Source organism: Heterodontus francisci, chromosome 4, assembly GCF_036365525.1.
Source record: "Heterodontus francisci isolate sHetFra1 chromosome 4, sHetFra1.hap1, whole genome shotgun sequence".
Classification (NCBI taxonomy): Eukaryota; Metazoa; Chordata; class Chondrichthyes; order Heterodontiformes; family Heterodontidae; genus Heterodontus; species Heterodontus francisci.
In genome coordinates this window covers 96,063,096-96,081,748 of record NC_090374.1, presented here as the reverse complement: position 1 = coordinate 96,081,748, position 18,653 = coordinate 96,063,096, and the positions used below count along the sequence as shown (strand labels likewise).

The window sequence follows — 18,653 nt, the reverse complement described above, 5'->3', positions numbered from 1 at the left end:
GCCCCAGCGAGGCAAGGGTGGTCGATTGGGGGGAAGGGGGGTGTGCTGGGTATTAGGGATGGTTGGGGCAGCGGGGGCAGCCCTCCATCGGGAACAGGGTGCTTGATCATGAGGGCCCCCCCACCCCAACCCGTCAGAAAGCCGCCTGCTTTTGTCAGGTAGCTTCTCTTGGGCCTGGGCCACCCGACTGGCCACAGGTAAAATCCCCGTGGCGGTGGGCGGAGGCCCTTAAGTGGCCATTAACTGGCCACTTAAGGGCCTTGATTGGCTGGGGGCGGGCAGTTTGATTTTCGCTGCCGCCGCCTTGTGTAAAGTGGCGGTGCAGGCGGGAGCGGGTTGGGAAGGGCCCCCCGAGCCTCCCGCTCCATTTTACACCCCCCACCTGCCACCTTCCCGCTCTTTGGGGGGGCCATATTTTTAACAGCATGCAGCAGTTCTGTATCTCTTATTAACTCTGACTGAACCTTAGTCCCAAGAACATCACAGTGAGGGTGTGATTGAGTAGATCAGTAGCTGCAGAAAACACATGGAAAAACGGAGGGCCAAAGGCTAGATAATTGGGAATTTGGTAGTGCAATTTTAATTAAATTGGGAGAGAGCTTTTTCCTGGGGCAGATACAGAAAGACATAGAGTTTGGAGGGGCAAACAGGATTTGGATGGAGAGCGACACAAGGAAGTGATCAGAGATGACCTTGCCTGTGATTAATACTGGTGAGTGTAACGGGGCCACGTGAGGTGGCAAGGTCAAGCAGGTGGCTATGACTGTGGTTTGGGGAGGTTTCATGAAGGTAAAATTAACTTAGGATAGGAGAGCCTTGAACTCAGAGGAAAGAGAACATAATGAATTGAAATGGAGCCTTCTTCTGTAGCCTGCCCCAGTGAAGTGCCCATCGGAGCTCTTTGCAGCAGAACTCATGTGCAACCTTGCCCTCTGGGAAGCTGGCACCTGCATTACCTTTGAACTTCCCTGGCTGCAAGCTAGGAAAGCCCCAACAGCTTCCCCACTAGGGCCATGGTTAAAAAAGCAGTCGAGTCTCAATGATGTTCTGCATATTTGAAGAATGTTCCTGTTGGTTTCACTAGGCATCTTTCCTGCCTGTTCAGTAGGACAAGTTAAAATTGAAGATATAGGGAGAAAGCAGGATATCAGGGGCTCCAGGTCAAGCAATGCCTCAATTTTGAAATTTTCATCCTTGTTTTCAGGCCCCTCCATGGCCTCATCCCTCCCTATCTCTTTAATCTTCTCCAGCCCCATGACCCTCCAAGATATCTGCACTTATCTAATTCTGGCCTCTTGCACATCACCAATTTTAATTGCTCCACCACTGGTGGCCATGCCTTCAGCTGCCTCGGCCCTAAACCCTAGAATTCCTTCCCTAAATCTTTCCAGCTCTCTATCTCTGTTTCATCGTTTAAAATGCTCCTTAAAACCTCCCTCTTTGACCAAGCTTTTGGCCATCTGCACTAATATTGCCTTGTGCGGCTCAGTGTCAAATCTTGCTTTGTAACTCTCCTGTGAAGTGCTTGGGACATTTTATTATGTTAAAGGTGTTATAAAAATACAAGTTGTTGATCTGGGAATGATTTTAAACGCCCACCTGTCTGGTTTCCACTTGGTGGATAAAGTTAAAACTGGCCCTGCAGAGACTTAGAAGGAAAAATTAAAGAATTGGCAGACCTTTTTCAAAAATAAAGTTCAGGAGACAATTATACTAAACATCCGTTCAAAGTATTAAATGTAATACACATTTCTTCCAATTATTTCAACTTAAAGACATAATTTTAAAACAGCCAATTACCTTAATTATCCTTTTGCTGTATTTCCAAACTGAAAATTTATCATAGGATGAGTTTGACATGATTCTTGATAAATTGCAGTACAGGTAGTGAGTTCAATCTTGCTGTATATTTTGGCTCCATCGGAGAGTAAAATAACTTACAGACCATTTTATGGCTATGTTACTCCAGGTTCAGTGCAAATTTATTCTTTGGCTTACTACAAACAAATAATTTGCACAAGAATAAAAGTTGGTCCAGAGTTGCAATAACAGTCATAATAACTATGCCATTCACACAGTACAATTGGTAAGTGGAAATTACTAGCCATTTGGGCATTCTTGAAATTGTACAATAAAATAAGCATCTGAGATTTAGTCTAATATATTACATCTCTACACACTGTACTTTAAATGTCCATTGTTTTATCAGTCCAAGCGATTCCAATGAGCTGATGAAAACTATAGATATGAGACAATAAAGTACTAAAACGCTATTTTCTGTACTCTGTCGGAACACTCAGTGCACATGAACTATTTCAACTACATTCTGTAACCTTCATGCATCAGTCATTCTTTCCAGTTTGTCATGTGTTGCTTTTTCTCTTCGTTTTGGTTATAAATTTTTAAAAGAAAATAATATATATTGTTTTCTGTAACAGTCAAAAAGTGAAAATGTGTTAGATTTTGCTTGAGCTCTTCAGCAGATTCATTCCACAGGCTAAGGACTTTTAGGAGCCAGGCAACAGGAGTTTATCTCTTAATGGACAAGTAACAGGCTGGAAAATTTTGTGCATATTGTTTTGAAATAGGACATAATTCTTCAGAAAAAAAAACTCATCAAAATATTCTATTTTAACAAAATGCATTTTACATGGCATTGTTCCTTTACATTTCAGCAAGATTTTCATAAGAATGACAGAAAATGTTATAAATGGCTTGTTATATATTATCATCATCTAGCATTTTGTTCACACCATTACATATTTTCTGCAGAGCAGCCTTGTAAGATCCAAATGGATTGTACAGCACAGCCAAGAACTCACAATCTGAAAAGTGATTGAAAACATGATTGATGCGTCCATGTGATTTGGCAGTTAGATGCCGGTCAACGATTTGATGAAGCATGTCTCTGCACTCATTCAAAAGTTTGGACAAAACATTCCGATCAAATGTAAAGTCAACCTGGTGAAAACTGACAACGGTCATTGCTAACTGATGAACCTTCTTCCTGAACTTCTCCATGAGCATCATCTCATCTTGATTGAATTGTTTATTCCTGTATAGGACCCCCAGTTTTATGACTACCTTGATAAGATTTTTGACAATCTTTTCTGCCTCTTTTTTGTTGTGTGTGTATTCCTTGGTTGCTTTGTATAGCTCATCCAAAACATCACTGCTTGTATCATCTATCAATGCAGTTGCTATTGTCTTTGATGCCATCTTGCCGAGTATTTTCTTTTGGGCCTGGACAGCCAGGCTTTTGGAATTGAAGACCTCTGTGGCCACTGAAACAAAGACAAGATAGATTAAGCACATGGTTCAAAATTGTGCTATCAGAAATGGTTCAAGATTCTTTTGTTCTGTTTTAATGCACACTGTATAATCTACTGCTATTCCCTGATAAAGCAAAAACATTTTTATCACATGTCTGACACACTGTCCTCAATTGTGGCACTGCACAATGTTTCTGGTCATATCAGAATAAAATTGACCATTGAATTCTGGTAGATTACTTGCTCTAAACTTGAAACTGAATATCTGCTTGTAGCCCAATATTATTCCCTTGTGACATTACTGCTTGTGAAATGGATGGGCACTCGAGGGAAATAAGCTTGCAGGGCTACGGGGATAAAGCAGGGCAAGAGAACTGACACATTGTTCTACAGAGAGCCGGCATGGTTTTGATCAGCTGAATGGCTTCCTTCTGTGCTGTAATGAATCTACGAATCCATAGTCAGGATTTTCGTTCATCAGTCCCGATCCCACTGTTGGGTGCAATGTAGGTCGGGAACCCACAATTGCCAGTGGCAGGACACAGCGGAGATTTTGGAGGAGGCGGCCAATTAAGTGCCAATTGGAGGCTACCCAGCACTGGAAGATCAGCAACCACACCGTCAGATGTAGGCATTGCAGATGAAGTTAGAAGAACGAGAGGGCAACTTAAGACTTTTCAATATTTTAAAATAAAAAGTGATCACAGCTGCCTGTCATTGTGGCGGGCATGGGGAAGGGGGGGAGTGGGTGGATGGTGTGGTTGGAATTAATGGAGGCATCGCTGACCCCTTGGCCTGCCACTAAGAGGCCGCCTCTATCCATCGGCTGAGACTCAGCCTCAGCAGGGCACCCATCTGCCATCTGGAAAATTCGAGAAGGCATCAATGAATACCCTTATTAGGCTCTATAACTGGCCTAATTGGTTTCCCGCCACTGGTGCGCAGGCAGCCATTGCCCACCAGAAGCAGCCTCCTTCAAAATGTGCAGGAGGCAGTAACATGCTGGCCGACCAGTATGCTGGCTGGTAGCTCAAGATTGCTAGTATGTCTGTCTCCGATCCCACCACTGCACTTCTAAGAAAATCCACCCCTGAGTCAGACACTGACCTGACATTTGAGTTATACTATCACTTTAGGTGCATGTTTGAAATTACTTTGCATGGATGCAAGAGTTATAGTATAATGGCGCTTTTAATAACCCTATAATATTTAACATCTTCTATAACTCAATGGGCTGGATTTTAAACGGTCCCCGCGCTGTGGGGGACATGGAGAGTGCAACGGATGTGGCCTGCCACTGACCCTGACGACAGCAGGGCTCGTCCCGATCTCGGCGGCGGCGGCGAGGCTTTGTGGCGGCCTCCCCGCTGCTTGGCGACGGGACTCACATTACAATATGCAGACGGGCACTTAACATTAATTAATATGCAGGCCGCAGCGATTATAACAGCAGATTGAGATCATCATTCCTGCGGCCAGCAATGCTGTGCCTTCAAATCCCCGTTCGGGGAAATGAGACATGACACCTCTGAGGAGGGGGGAGGATCTGATTTTCTCAGTGCGGGGGGTGGGGGAGCGGGGTCAAACGCTTTGGATTGGTTGGGTGGATGATGGGAAAGGGCTGAGGGTTACAGTTCATGAACTTTGGGAGGGGGAGGGTCACGTAGTCAAGGTAAGTATTTTGGGGGTGAGTGGGCAAGGCATTAAATGTAAAGCATTGAGGGGGATGGGAGAGGGGATGGAAAGAGGTTTTTAATAATTTTCTATATTTTTTAATGAACTGTCACTTTAAAAATTCAACCTGTCATTTAGGGCTCTAAGCCCTTTAAAAATGGCACCGGATGCTATTGCTGGGAACGGTTTGCCCGCCCGTTCCACGTGATGGTGGGGGAGGAGGCCGCCCCAGCCATGCTAATGAGCCACCATGTTTGGAATCACGGCGGCTCCACGACTTGCACCCTGTGTGTGCAGGCCGCAAATTGTTTCGCCCGCTGCCTATTTTGGCGGCGGGCTTTTAAAATGCAGCCCAATGTCTGTTTTTGTCCAATTGTGCTTTTGTAAATCATCTCAGGTCATTTTTCTGTGTTAAAGGCAATATATAAATGCAAGTTGTTGTTATGTAGAAATAAGAAATAGCATTTTGTAACACTCGAATTAATTGTACTTTTAAGGCACAAAAAAGGTACTTGGTATAGAATGAAAGGGAAAAATATGTAATTAATTTCAGTCCAGGGTTTTATTGTGGGAAAATTGGATGAAGGACTGGGTTACTTTGTCGAATGTGTATTTAACAAAACCTGTTTGGGTAAACAGCCAAACCTCAGGTCAAAGTCGTACAGCATCAACCCAGGTCATGTAGAGTTGACCCAACCAATTGAGGAAGGATCTTACATACCGTAGGTTCATTTACCACAGTCTACAGATGTAAATGCTGCCAGTTTCAACTTCCTAGTACTCAGAAATGAATTATCTAATTTAGATCAGACCTCCTATTGCAGTTAACAATGTTTTCAAGTACAATGCTGCTAAGTTTTAACAATATTTTATAGTTCTATAGGGAATGTTAAATATATTTTCCTTCTCACCTCCTTACAGAGATATGAAGTTCCAGTATTGCCCCTAACAAAAAATTTGGGGCATTTCCTGTGCCTGAACTATGCTTTGACGGCATCTGTCAACAACAAAAATTCCACCTATGGTGTGAACATTATCAGCAACGTATCATCATCCAGTGTCTTTTGTTTCTAAAAATTAGCTGATGAGTCAGTACTCCTCCATGTTGAACAGCACTTGGAGGAAGCACTGAGGGTGGTGAGGGTACAAAATGCACACTGAGTGGGGGACTTCAATGTCCATCACCAAGAGTGGCTCGGTAGCACCACTACTGACCGAGCTGGCCGAGTCTTAAAGGACATATCTGCTAGACTGGGTCTGTGGCAGGTGGTGGGGGAACCAACAAGAGGGGAAAACATACTTCACCTCGTCCTCACCAATCTGCCTGCCGCAGATGCATCTGTCCATGAAAGTATTGGTAGCAGTGACCACCGCACAGTCCTGTGGAGACGAAGTTCCGCCTTCACATTGAGGATACCCTCCATCGTGTTGTGTGGCACTACCACCGTGCTAAATGGGATAGATTTCGAACAGATCTAGCAATGCAAAACTGGGCATCCACGAGACACTGTGAGCCATCAGCAGCAGCAGAATTGTACTCAACCACCATCTGTAACCTCATGGCCCGGCATATCCCCCACTCTACCATTACCATCAAGCCAGGAGACCAACCCTGGTTCAATGAAGAGTGCAGAGGGCATGCCAGGAGCAGCACAGGGCATATCTCAAAATGAGGTGTCAACCTGGTGAAGCTACAACACAGGGCTATATGCGTGCCAAACTGCGTAAACAGCATGTGATAGACAGAGCTAAGCGATCCCATAACCAACAGATCTAAGCTCTGTAGTCCTGCCACATCCAGCTGTGAATGGTGGTGGACAATTAAACAACTAACTGGAGGCGGTGGCTCCACAAATATCTCCATCCTCAATGATGGGGGAGCCCAGCACATCAGTGCGAAAGATAAGGCTGGAGCATTTGCAACAATCTTCAGCCAGAAGCGCCGAGTTGATGATCCATTTCGGCCCCCTCCTGAAGTCCCCAGCATCACAGATGCCAGACTTCAGCCAATTCGATTCACTCCGCGTGATATTGAGAAACGACTGAAGGCACTGGATACTGAAAAAGCTATGGGCACTGACAATATTCCGGCAATAGTACTGAAGACCTGTGCTCCCAAACTTGCCAAGCCCCTAGCCAAACTGTTCCAGTACAGCTACAACACTGGCATCTACCCTGCAATGTGGAAAATTGCCCAGGTATGACCTGTACACAAAAAGCAGGATAAGTCCAACCCGGCCAATTACCGCCCCATCAGTCTGCTCTCAATCATCAGTAAAGTGATGGAAGGTGTCATCAACAGTGCCATCAAAGCGGCACTTGCTTGGCAATAACCTGCTCAGTGACGCTCAGTTTGGGTTCCGCCAGGGCCACTCAGCTCCTGATCTCATTACAGCCTTGGTTCAAACATGGACATAAGAGCTGAACTCAAGAGGTAAGGTGAGAGTGACTGCCCTTGACATCAAGGCAGCATTTGACAGAATATGGCATCAAGGAGCCCTAGCAAAACTGAGGTCAATGGGAATCAGGGGGAAAACCCTCCGCTGGCTGGAGTCATACCTAGAGCAAAGGAAGATGGTTGTGGTTGTTGCAGGTAAATCATCTGAGCTCCAGGACATCACTGCAGGAGTTCCTCAGGGTAGTGTCCTAGGCCCAACCATCTTCAGCTGCTTCATCAATGGCCTTCCTTCAATCATAAGGTCAGAAGTGGGGATGTTCGCTGATGATTGCACAATGTTCAGCACCATTCGTGACTCCTCAGATACTGAAGCAGTCCATGTAGAAATGCAGCAAGACCTGGACAATATCCAGGCTTGGGCTGATAAGTGGCAAGTAACATTCGCGCCACACAAGTGCCAGGCAATGACCATCTCCAACAAGAGAGAATCTCACCATCTCCCCTTGACATTCAATGGCATTACCTTCACTGAATCCCCGACGATCAACATCCTAGGGGCTACCATTGACCAGATACTGAACTGGAGTAGCCATATAAATACCGTGGCTACAAGAGCAGGTCAGAGGCTCAGAATCCTGAGGCGAGTAACTCACCTCCTGACTCCCCAAAGCCTGTCCACCATCTACAAGGCACAAGTCAGGAGTGTGATAGAATACTCTCCACTTGCCTGGATGGGTGCAGCTCCAACAATACTCAAGGAGCTCGACACCATCCAGAACAAAGCAGCCCACTTGATAGGCACCCCATCTACAAACATTCATCCCTCCAACACCGCCGTACAGTGGCAGCAGTGTGTACCATCTATAAGATGCACTGCAGCAACGCACCAAGGCTCCTTAGACAGCACCTTCCAAACCCGCGACCTCTACCAACTAGAAGGACAAGGGCAGCAAATGCATGGTAACACCACCACCTGTAAGTTCCCCTCCAAGTTACACACCATCCTGACTTGGCACTATATTGCCGTTCCTTCACTGTCGCTGGGTCAAAATCCTGGAACTCCCTTCCTAACAGCACTGTGGGTGTACCTACCTCACATGGACTGCAGCGGTTCAAGAAGGGATCTCACCACCACCTTCTGAAGGGCAATTAGGGATGGGCAATAAATGCTGGCCTGGCCCCAGCGTCGCCCACATCCCATGAATTAATAAAATAAAAGACAAGTTTATCCAACTGACTTTGAAGCTTGTATGACATCCACACGTTGCAAAAAAGTCCTTACACCACTATTTGAACATATGTTATCAAGTTTGATTGAAAGTTGTATCACTAAACATTAAAATTCCCCCAGAGGCAGAGAAGGCAACGTTGTACAACAAAAGTAGGAGCCTGACTATATCAGTCTAATAGATAAATTGAATGAAGTTCACCACACAATATGGTAAATTTTGTATTTGTTATTCTCCAAACTCATTTACTCCTGATCTAATGACGCTGGAGACCTGGTGATGAGGGCCAAGAGAATGAGCGTTGTGTATTCAGAGTAAAAACTAACATAAGGAGCTGAATTTTCCAGCCCACCCCTCCCGCCCCCCACGACTTCGGGGGCGTGGATGGTTGGGGGGGGAACAAAAAATGCCTCCAACAGAGGTCTGCCATGGACCTCGACACCATGAAGGCCGGGCCCGATAATGCCAGTGGCAGCGAGGCCTCGTGGCAGCCACCCTGCCAATCAGCGATGGGAGCCAAATTTGCATAGGTAAATTTATTTTAATTAATTAATTAATTACTTATCCGCTCCTGCCGTCCGTCCCACAGCAATATTGCTGCCAGTGGCTGGCACTCCCATGCCTTCGGAACCCTGTCCGGAGATCTGAGGCGTAACACTGGTGGGGAAGGGGGAGCAGGTAAGTGTTTCAGTGTGGGAGAGGGGCAGCGGGGTCAAACCTATCTGATTGATGTCCGGGGTAGTGGGAAGGGGTAAAGTTCACAGTTTATGAACTGTGGGGGAGGGGGAAGGTCAGGTGCACAAGGTAAGTATTTTGGGGGTGGGGAGAGGGCAAGGAATGAATTGTATGGTTATTGTGGGGGTGGGAGAGGGGCAAGGAACATTTATTTAATTTTTTTGAATCAATTCAAAATGACTACATGTTTAAATATTTCAATTAAATGGGAAGACTCGAAACCCTTTAAAAATGGCATCAGTGCCTGCGCAAAGGCTGCTGACACCATTGCCGGGGACAGACTGCCTGCCCGCTCCACTGCATCGGGGGGTGGGGGGGCCGTGGTCCACCCTGGCCATTTAAATGAGCCGCCATGTTCAATATCATGGCGGCTCCACGACATGCAGTCCACACGTGTGGAACACCATTTTTGAAGCTCGCCGCCGAGATCGGTGGCAAGTTTATAAAATCCAGCCTGATGTCTTAACTGGGAGCAGCCATGTTGGAAACTTTATTTACAACTCCCAACAGAGAAGGCAGCAGAGAGGCAGTATATAAAAGATATTACAATATACCACAATGCGGGCAAGGGGAAACAGACAGAGAGGCAACAAGAGAAATTAGTGAGGGCAAATGATGTTGCAGCTTGTGTAAAGACGTATGTACATCACACTAAAATAAATATACAATCTTCTTGTCACTTCTGCTTATTTTCAGAGATTATTTAAGTAAATCTGGCAGAAACTTTCATTTGGATGAAAACCTGAGTTTGTTTCAACCAGAATGGTGGGTCTGTGGTTGGACCACAAATTTGTATATTTAACAATAGTTTCACTCAAAAAAAAAATTAATCTGACACATTAAGTTTCCTGATAAAATCTCTCCTCTAAACTCAATGGGACCAATTTTCAGTCTGGCACACTATGGGCACAGTATGCCTGCCTGTTTTTACTGCCATGAGGCTTGAGCCATTTTGAGGGGCATGCTGCCAGGGAGCTGCTGCTGCATTTACATTGTAGAGTGTAGAGCTCTCTGATCTTTGCACACCCATTCTCAACAGTTGCAAGCAAGATCTCTAACTGTCACTATTTGAGGTAGTCAGGTGTGGTACGGACTGTCCTCAGGATCTGATGAAACCTCAGTCACAGTGCAATAGCTTGTGTAAATGGGATGTGTTGGAAAGCCTGTCGTGTCTGTGGTTGTGGGGCGAGTGGGGGTGGGGGGTGGGGGGGAAAGGGGATAGAAACAGTTAGAGAATGGTTTGGAGGTGATGCTTCCTCAGTGTGGCTTGGGGTTCTAAGTATTTAGGGAAGCATCTGGGTTCTGACTGGGAGTGTTTTTATGGGCCCCATTCCATCTGGGAACTCTGTTTTTGATTGGAAGTTGAAGTCTGGTCTCTCCAGTTATGGGGGAGCAAGTGTTCTAGCCTGCCAGGTATTTGGGAGTGGGAGATACAGAACAATATGATCCAACAGAATGATCCACGGCACAGGCTGACAGCAGAATGGTTAGAACAGGTGAACTCTTCAGCACTCACTCTGCATTTGTTTTTAAAGCAGCAATGGGAACACATTTTCCTGCTCTATAATGCGTATCCTTGCTGAAAGTCCCAAATCTCTCTTGGGGCTGGTGGTGGGTCAATCTGCTGGATGATCAGAGAAGAGATTTCAGCCGTTTTAGAGAAGGGTGATCGTACTGGATACTTTGTTGAATGTAAAGGAGGCTGCTGTAGCAATTTAGCACGACCTGCTTTCCTGCAGTTACTGTGCTAGCTGGGTGGCAGTTGAGGGGACCTTAAACTTTGGAGCTGGCCTCCTCATATTCTCATGAGTGAAGACTTCTCTTGGTTGGCAATGCAGAAGAATCGGGAAGCGATCACTCTCGAGCTGATATTTTGTTTCAGAGGGATACATGCCGATTTCTTTGTGCTTCTCCTCTGATATACTTCACATAAATGGCACTGGCTTGGTTTCTTATAGTTGTTAAGTTCTATAGAAGAGTGGTCTGGTGGGAAGTGACATTGGGGTCGGACACTCCATGCTTTAGACTCTAGGCAGGACTGGCATCAATCAGAGCCTCTTTCTCAATTCCTTGGTTCTCTCAGTTCCTCTTTTCTAGTTTTCTGTCCTGGGCTTTTTTTTAAATGATCTCCCTTCCTTCCTTCCTCTTTTGCTCTGCTGCTGCTCCTTTCCTATCTGTATCTGTTGCCATTTCTCTTTCTTTTGCTGTAGTAATTCACCGTTTTTGAAAGAAATTATTTTACTCCATTATCTTTTTGTCCACTGCTGCTGCAGCTTTTATCTCACATTGCTTTTCTTCAAGTATCAATTTACTATATTTTCCCTCTTCTCCTCTCCCTGTAGTGATGGTGCTGCCTTGTCGGAGGTTGGGGGGTTGGGGAGGGGGGCAGTGAGAGAGAGAAACCTTCAGTCATGCAACAAGAGGAAGTCCCTGAGCAGCTGCAGCCTTTGGAACCTTAGTCTCCAAGTACAGATAGCCTGCTTTATTATTAAGTATCTTGGAGCACTTACTAGTTGGTGAGAGTCGCAGAACAGAGTGATTACATTTCAAAGCAGCGGTTGGTCAGGGGCAGGTTGGCCACAGGTGAGTAGAGGAATAGGCTGCTGGAGACTCAATAAACAGAAAACAAAAGCAAACAAAAAAAAAATCTGCCAACTTAGTGGCAATGGAACTAAATGGATAAAGAATCCAGAATGAAACAAAGTGCTCAGTATGGCACAAAGCTTGGATGGCAACAGATTTAACAAATAAATTAAAATTGGGAGTCCTTGTAAATCATTGGCATATGGGTGATAGTGTTACCAGAATTTTTCAATATGCACCCTGTAGAAGCCTACTCCTTGAGGCCAGGCCATCCACACACTGCTGTGCTTGTCTCAAAGTGAACAGCACTACTGATGACTAAATAATGACAAAGCTACTAAATCCAATGCTTACTCACCTTGTTTAGGATTTACTTAAGACTTATCCTGCATCCAAAATCCTGCTGCTCTTCTTAACTTGTACTTGTCCCTCTGCATCTTCAGTAGAGCTTTACAACATTAAAACTAAAGTGCAAGGCAAATCTTTATGTGCTTTTCTCCCCTTTCTAGTGCTTTAGTATTGAATTCTGCTTTCTAATACAACTCAAAGCTTAGCCTTATTTGTGTTTATTTGTAGTTTTAATCGAATGATATAAAAATGGTTTATGATGCCAGAAATCCATCATGAACTTTCAAATGAATAAAACGTGATCAATCAAACAGTTTAATTTAAAATGCATGATATTTATTTCTGGGACTATAACAATGCTTTGCCCTGTCTATCTTAAGTTCTGTATTAGAATTATAAACTAAACTACAGTTGCACTCTGTGCATTTACTTTGTCCCCATGGTGTCCTCGACTAGGAGCCTTAGTCTTCACCTAGAATTCTCAATAAATAAAATCTCATAAGATTATACTCCATTTCATGGAACTGTTTCATCTTAGCACACCCTGCAGCATAGTTATGCAATTATTTAATAATAAAGGAATATGCATCTCAAGAACATTCAGCCATTGCACCACAACTCAGCACACAAACAAAGTACAGTAGTGCAATGGTTATGATACCAGACTAGTACTCTGAATGCCAAATTCCAACATGGCAGTTTGAGAATTCAATTTTAATTTCGGTTAAAAGAAATAACAAACTGCTTTCAGTAAAAAAAAGAGTGACCATGAAGCTATTGGATTGTTTTAAAAACCCAATTGGTTCATTAATGTTCATTACTGAAGAACACTTCAGTCCACCAGCATGTGACTCTAGTCTCCCACCAAATCTGAAGTGGCCTAGCAAGACAAGCAGTTGTATCAAATTGCTATAAAGAATAAAACCAGCAGAGCAGTCAGCTATGATGTAGGCATGAGATCAGGAGACAACAAAGCTGCGTCCAGCTATGTTGATCCTGCAAAGTCCTCCTCACCAACATCTGGAAACATGTGTTAAAGTTGCAAGAGCTGTCCCACAAAATAGTCAAGCAACAGGCTGACATGGTCATACTCACAGAATTCCAAGTACCAAACATTCCCTCACCATTCCTGGATATGCCCAACCCCATCAGCAGAACAGATGCCGCCGTGCATTGGCTGGGACTTGGCCACAGCAGGGTGCTCGACTGATGACTGGAAGATTCCCGTCTGCATCTCCCCAGTGCCCTAAGTAGGCCCTTTCTTGCATAACATTTTGGTCCCCTTACTTGAGGAGTGATGTAGTTGCATTGGAGGCAGTTCAGAGGAGGTTCACTACATTGATTCCAGAGATGAGGGGTTTGTCTTATGAAGAGAGATTGAGCAGCTTAGGCCTTTACTCTCTAGAGTTTAGAATAATGAGAGGAGATCTAATTGAGATATATAAGATGATTAAGGGGATTGACAAAGTAGACGTAGAGAGGATATTTCCTCTGGTGGAGCAATCTAGAACAAGAAGTCATAATTTTAGGATAAGGGGTAGCAGATTTAAAACAGAGATGAGGAGAAATTACTTCTCTCAAAGGATCATGAGTCAGTGGAATTCACTACCCCAGAGTACGGTGGATGCCGGAACATTGAATAAATTTAAGAAGGAGATAGATTTTTAATTAGTAATCGGTTGAAGGGTTATGGAGAACGGGCAGGAAAGTGGAGTTGAGGCCGAGATGAGATCAGCCATGATCATATTGAATGGCGAGGCAGGCTCGACGGGCTGAATTGTGTACTCCTGCTCCTAGTTTTTATGTTCTTATGTTCGAATTGGCTATGTGCCACTTAGGGGCCGGGAGCTGTCATCCCTTTAGTCATCCACTTTCAAAATGGCCCGGAGGCGGGAACATGCTGGAAAACCGGCGTGCCACTCTCCAAGGCCGATTTTCCAGCCCACCCACCTCCAATTCCGACTCCGACGCACATCAAAAATTTTGTCCATGAAGTTTCATAGCTTCAGATCAACGATGGGCAGGGAAATCTCCTGTTGACAATCACCTACCACCCTCCCTCAGCTGCTGAATCAGTACCCTTGCATACTGAACATCACTGGAGGAAGCACTGAGGGCAGCAAGGGTGGGAGACTTCAATGTCCACTATCAAGAGTGGTTTCGTACTACCACCACAGACCAAGTTGGTGAGTTCTGAAGGATGAAAGTGCCAGACTGGGCTTGTGGCAGGAGAGGTAGATTATGGCAGCAATTGATCTTTTGTAGATGTGTCTGTCCAAAACCAATTTCAAAATAAATTCAGCTGTTGGCTATGCACATGTAGGAAGCCATGTGAAACATTGTGTCTGTCACTTGCACAAATAAGCCACATTAATACATTTTCTGGAGAGAAAATAGATCTGTTTTAGTGTATGGGTTACATCTATTGGTGCATGGTATCAATACAGCAGAAAATGTTACAGATCACTTGGCCGATCAAGTCTAGGTCAGTGTTTCATTCTACATGAACCATCTACTCTGACCCCATTCTCCTACTTGCTCCATATATTTGATATTGAAGTTATTGCCATATCATACAACAGAGAGGCTTTCACTTCCTATACCTTGGACGGGAAAACCTGAGTTATTCAAGCAGCCTTTATGAAGAAAAAAGAAACTGGCACCATGGAGAGGTAAGACACACTGTCGAGGTGAGAGTGACTGCCCTTGACATCAAGGCAGTATTTGACCAAGTATGGCATCAAGGAGCCCTAGCAAAACTGAGGTCAATGGGAATCAGGGGAAAACCCTCCGCTGGTTGGAGTCATAACTAGCGCAAAGACAGATGGTTGTGGTTGTTGGAGGTCAATCAACTGAGCTCCAGGACATCACTGCAGGAGTTCCTCAGGGTAGTGTCCTAGGCCCAACCATCTTCAGCTGCTTCATCAATGACCTTCCTTCAATCATAAGGTCAGAAGTGGGGATGTTCGCTGATGATTGCACCATGTTCAGCACCTTTCGTGACTTCTCAGATACTGAAGCAGTCCGTGTAGAAATGCAGCAAGACCTGGACAATATCCAGGCTTGGGCTGATAAGTGGCAAGTAACATTCGCGCCACACAAGTGCCAGGCAATGACCATCTCCAACAAGAGAGAATCTCACCATCTCCCCTTGACATTCAATGGCATTACCATCGCTGAATCCCCCATTATCAACATCCTAGGGGCTACCATTGACCAGAAACTGAACTGGAGTAGCCATATAAATACCGTGGCTACAAGAGCAGGTCAGAGGCTAGGAATCCTGAGGTGAGTAACTCACCTCCTGACTCCCGAAAGCTTGTCCACCGTCTACAAGGCACAAGTCAGGAGTGTGATGGAATACTCTCCACTTGCCTGGATGGGTGCAGCTCCAACAATACTCAAGAAGCTCGACACCATCCAGGACAAAACAGCCCGCTTGATTGGCACCCCAACTACAAACATTCACTCCCTCCACCACCGACGCACAGTGGCAGCAGTGAGTACCATCTGCAAGATGCACTGCAGCAATGCACCAAGGCTCCTTAGACAGCACCTTCCAAACCCGCGACCTCTACCAACTAGAAGGACAAGGGCAGCAAATACATGGGAACACCACCACCTGCAAGTTCCCATCCAAGTCTCACTCCATCCTGACTTGGAACTATATCGCCATTCCTTCACTGTCGCTGAGTCAAAATCCTGGAACTCCCTTCCTAACAGCACTGTGGGTGTACCTACCCCAAATGGACTGCAGCGGTTCAAGAAGGCAGCTCACCACCACTTTCTCAAGGGCAATTAGGGATGGGCAATAAAGGCTGGCCTGGCCAGTGACGCCCACATCCCATGAATGAATAACAAAAAAGATCTCCATTCTACTTTGCTGTGCAAGTGGGGGTGAGGAACCTCCTCAGAGAAAGAGTGGGAAAGAAATCAGTTGCTCTTGGAGGCAGGTATATAAAAAGCAGCTTCCTTAGTACCCACGTTAATACATTATATGCAGAGAAAATAAATCTGTTTGATACAGTAAAGAACACACACAAAGCTCAGTGTTCTTAGGGGAGAAGCCATTTGAAATCATATGATTTAAATGCTTAACATTTGGGGCTGAATTTTTCCAGCTTGCTGCCGATCTCAGTGGTGAGCTTCAAAAATGGCGCGGCACACGCGCAAGATGTGCACCGCCGAGCCGTCGCGATATTTAGCACAGCAGCTCATTTACATGCGCGGGGGTGGGGGGGGGGGCGGAACGTCTGCCCCTATGACATAAAGGGGGCGGGCACTCCATCCCCGGCAACAGCACCACCGTGCAGGCCCCGGCGCAATTTTTAAAGGGCTTTAGGCACTTCCACTTCATTTCAACATTTAAAGTGAAAAGGGAGAGAAAGTTAAACATAAAAATTTATTCATAGTTTCAACTCCATCTCCCACCCCCAATGCCTACTCACTTTATTAATTGCTCTCTCCCCCCAAAATTCTTCCGATCCCAAACACCACCCCCCACCCCCCCCAAATTGTATTCACTTTTACCCTCGGCCCCTTCCCACCATCCCCTCAACCAAAAACAAGAGTGTTCTCCGCTGCCCCCCCGCACCCCCCCCACCTTCCCACCCTGAAAACTTCACACCTCTCCACCAGTGTTCTGCCTCAGATCTCCGAACAGAGATCCTAAGGCTCGGGAGTTCTGGCAACCGGCTGGGATATCAAAGCGGGATGGCTGTCGTGACGAGATAAGTATTCATTCATTGCCATTTATTTGAATATTTAAATAAAGTTTCCATTGCCGAGTGGTAATATGGGGCAGGTCCTTCCTGGCGTCGAGGCCCGTGGCGGGCCTCTCCCAGAAGTATTTTCCAGGTCCCCCCCCACCCGCCACGAGCCCTGATGTCAGTGGGCTGGTAAAATCCAGCCCTTGGTTTAAAAGATTTTAAAGATCAGTCTTCAGTATCATTAATTTATTGAATAAAAACCAAAATCCCAGTGATATATGTACTGCTTCAGAAATTGAAATTAAATCCATTTTCTTCCAAGCATCTGACCTTTAATTAACCATCTCTTGCTAGTTCCTGACTATAATACAAACAGCAATATCAATTACAGTTTTTTGGCTGTTGAAGTGTTAACACTTCTGCTCATGATAATCTCAAGTGCACAGCAATAGCCCACGGACACTTCAAAATTAAGAATTACAGCAAAACATTCTGTGAGTAATAATTTAAAACTAACATAATCAAAATAGAGTGACTCCAACAGGCAACAGCACTATTTTCAACACAACAAAAGTCAGCAGCTAGTTAAAATAATCCTGATTTTGCAAGATGATATTTAAGTATTGAGGATCAGTTTTGACTTTGTATTATTTTAATCCATGTCCAACATGTGAACCTAGACAGTATGAAATTATTCTCCAATAGAAACCATCACAGCACAGTTCTCTCCTCACTCAGCTCACACACAAGCTCACCTTTCAATAAGAATCACTTAATAATAGTCAGAAAGGGGAAGACTAGTTGTTTTTCCCCTCCCTAGTCCAAGAAGTGGGCACTGTTGAGGCAGGTCATGGACTGCGAGGATGCCTCAAAATGGAGGTGCCCGTGGAGCAGTAAGTAAAAAACATTGAGGGGCTGAGGGTGTAAGGCCCCTTTGAATGGAGGGAAAAGCCCTCTGGGAGAGTGTTTGGACCATGGGGTTGGACTTCCTTTCATGCGACTCCTCCAATGGGTCCTGGAGCATCCAGCACCGATGGCACCACCTCCCCTCAACCTGGGCTGCTGCAGGGTGACCATTACGCTGGCAGTCTCCTCATGCAAAATGCCGCCAGGCCTGAAAAATCGACCCTAATTGATCCTTATTTAAATTGTCTGGTCACCTCCATGGTGTGGGCAGCCAATCCGGGTCCCAGCCAATGCTGGGAAACTTCCCTGACTGCAGGAATGCATCGGGGAGCTATCCCATGCAGGTCTCCGCTATTTTGCTGGACCCCTCCACCTCCATTCCTGCTGCCATGGGGCTGGTAAAATTCTGCCCATTAACACTGTTTCTCCTCCACAAATGATGCCAGACCTGCTGAGTAGTTCCAGCATTTTCAGTTTTTATTTCAAATTTCCAGCACCTGCAGCATTTTGCTGTTGTGGGGGTGGTGGGTGAAATCTGGGGATCTGGGGCCTTGGAGAAGTGATCTCATGGTTGAGAAGGAAGAATGGAGGGTGAGGGCCTGGAGGTTATGGCCGGGGAGTCAAGAGGGAACCTGGTGGTATGGATGGGGGAGCATTTTGGGAGATCGGGGGTCAGAGATCGGGGACCTTAGGACGAGGAGCAGCGACAATTGTAGTAAGTACTTATCTGTTTTTACTTATGCAATGTTTAGGGTTTGTTTTCTCTGAGGCAGATGGTGCTGACTGCCTCATGGCAAAC

At 45.4% G+C, this 18,653-nt stretch overlaps 1 protein-coding gene across 4 annotated transcripts in view; it reads right to left on the bottom strand.

The window, feature by feature from the left end:
* Window positions 1-1,964: 1,964 nt before the first annotated feature.
* LOC137369154 (tumor necrosis factor alpha-induced protein 8) overlaps window positions 1,965-18,653 on the bottom strand; it is a 189,295-nt gene continuing 172,606 nt past the window's right edge. For all 4 annotated transcript variants that reach the window (XM_068029895.1, XM_068029893.1, XM_068029891.1 and 1 more), the window contains one exon: window positions 1,965-3,284. In XM_068029895.1, coding sequence (XP_067885996.1) covers window positions 2,719-3,284 — 566 coding nt within the window. In that variant the 3' untranslated portion in view covers window positions 1,965-2,718. The remainder of the gene's footprint in view (window positions 3,285-18,653) is intronic.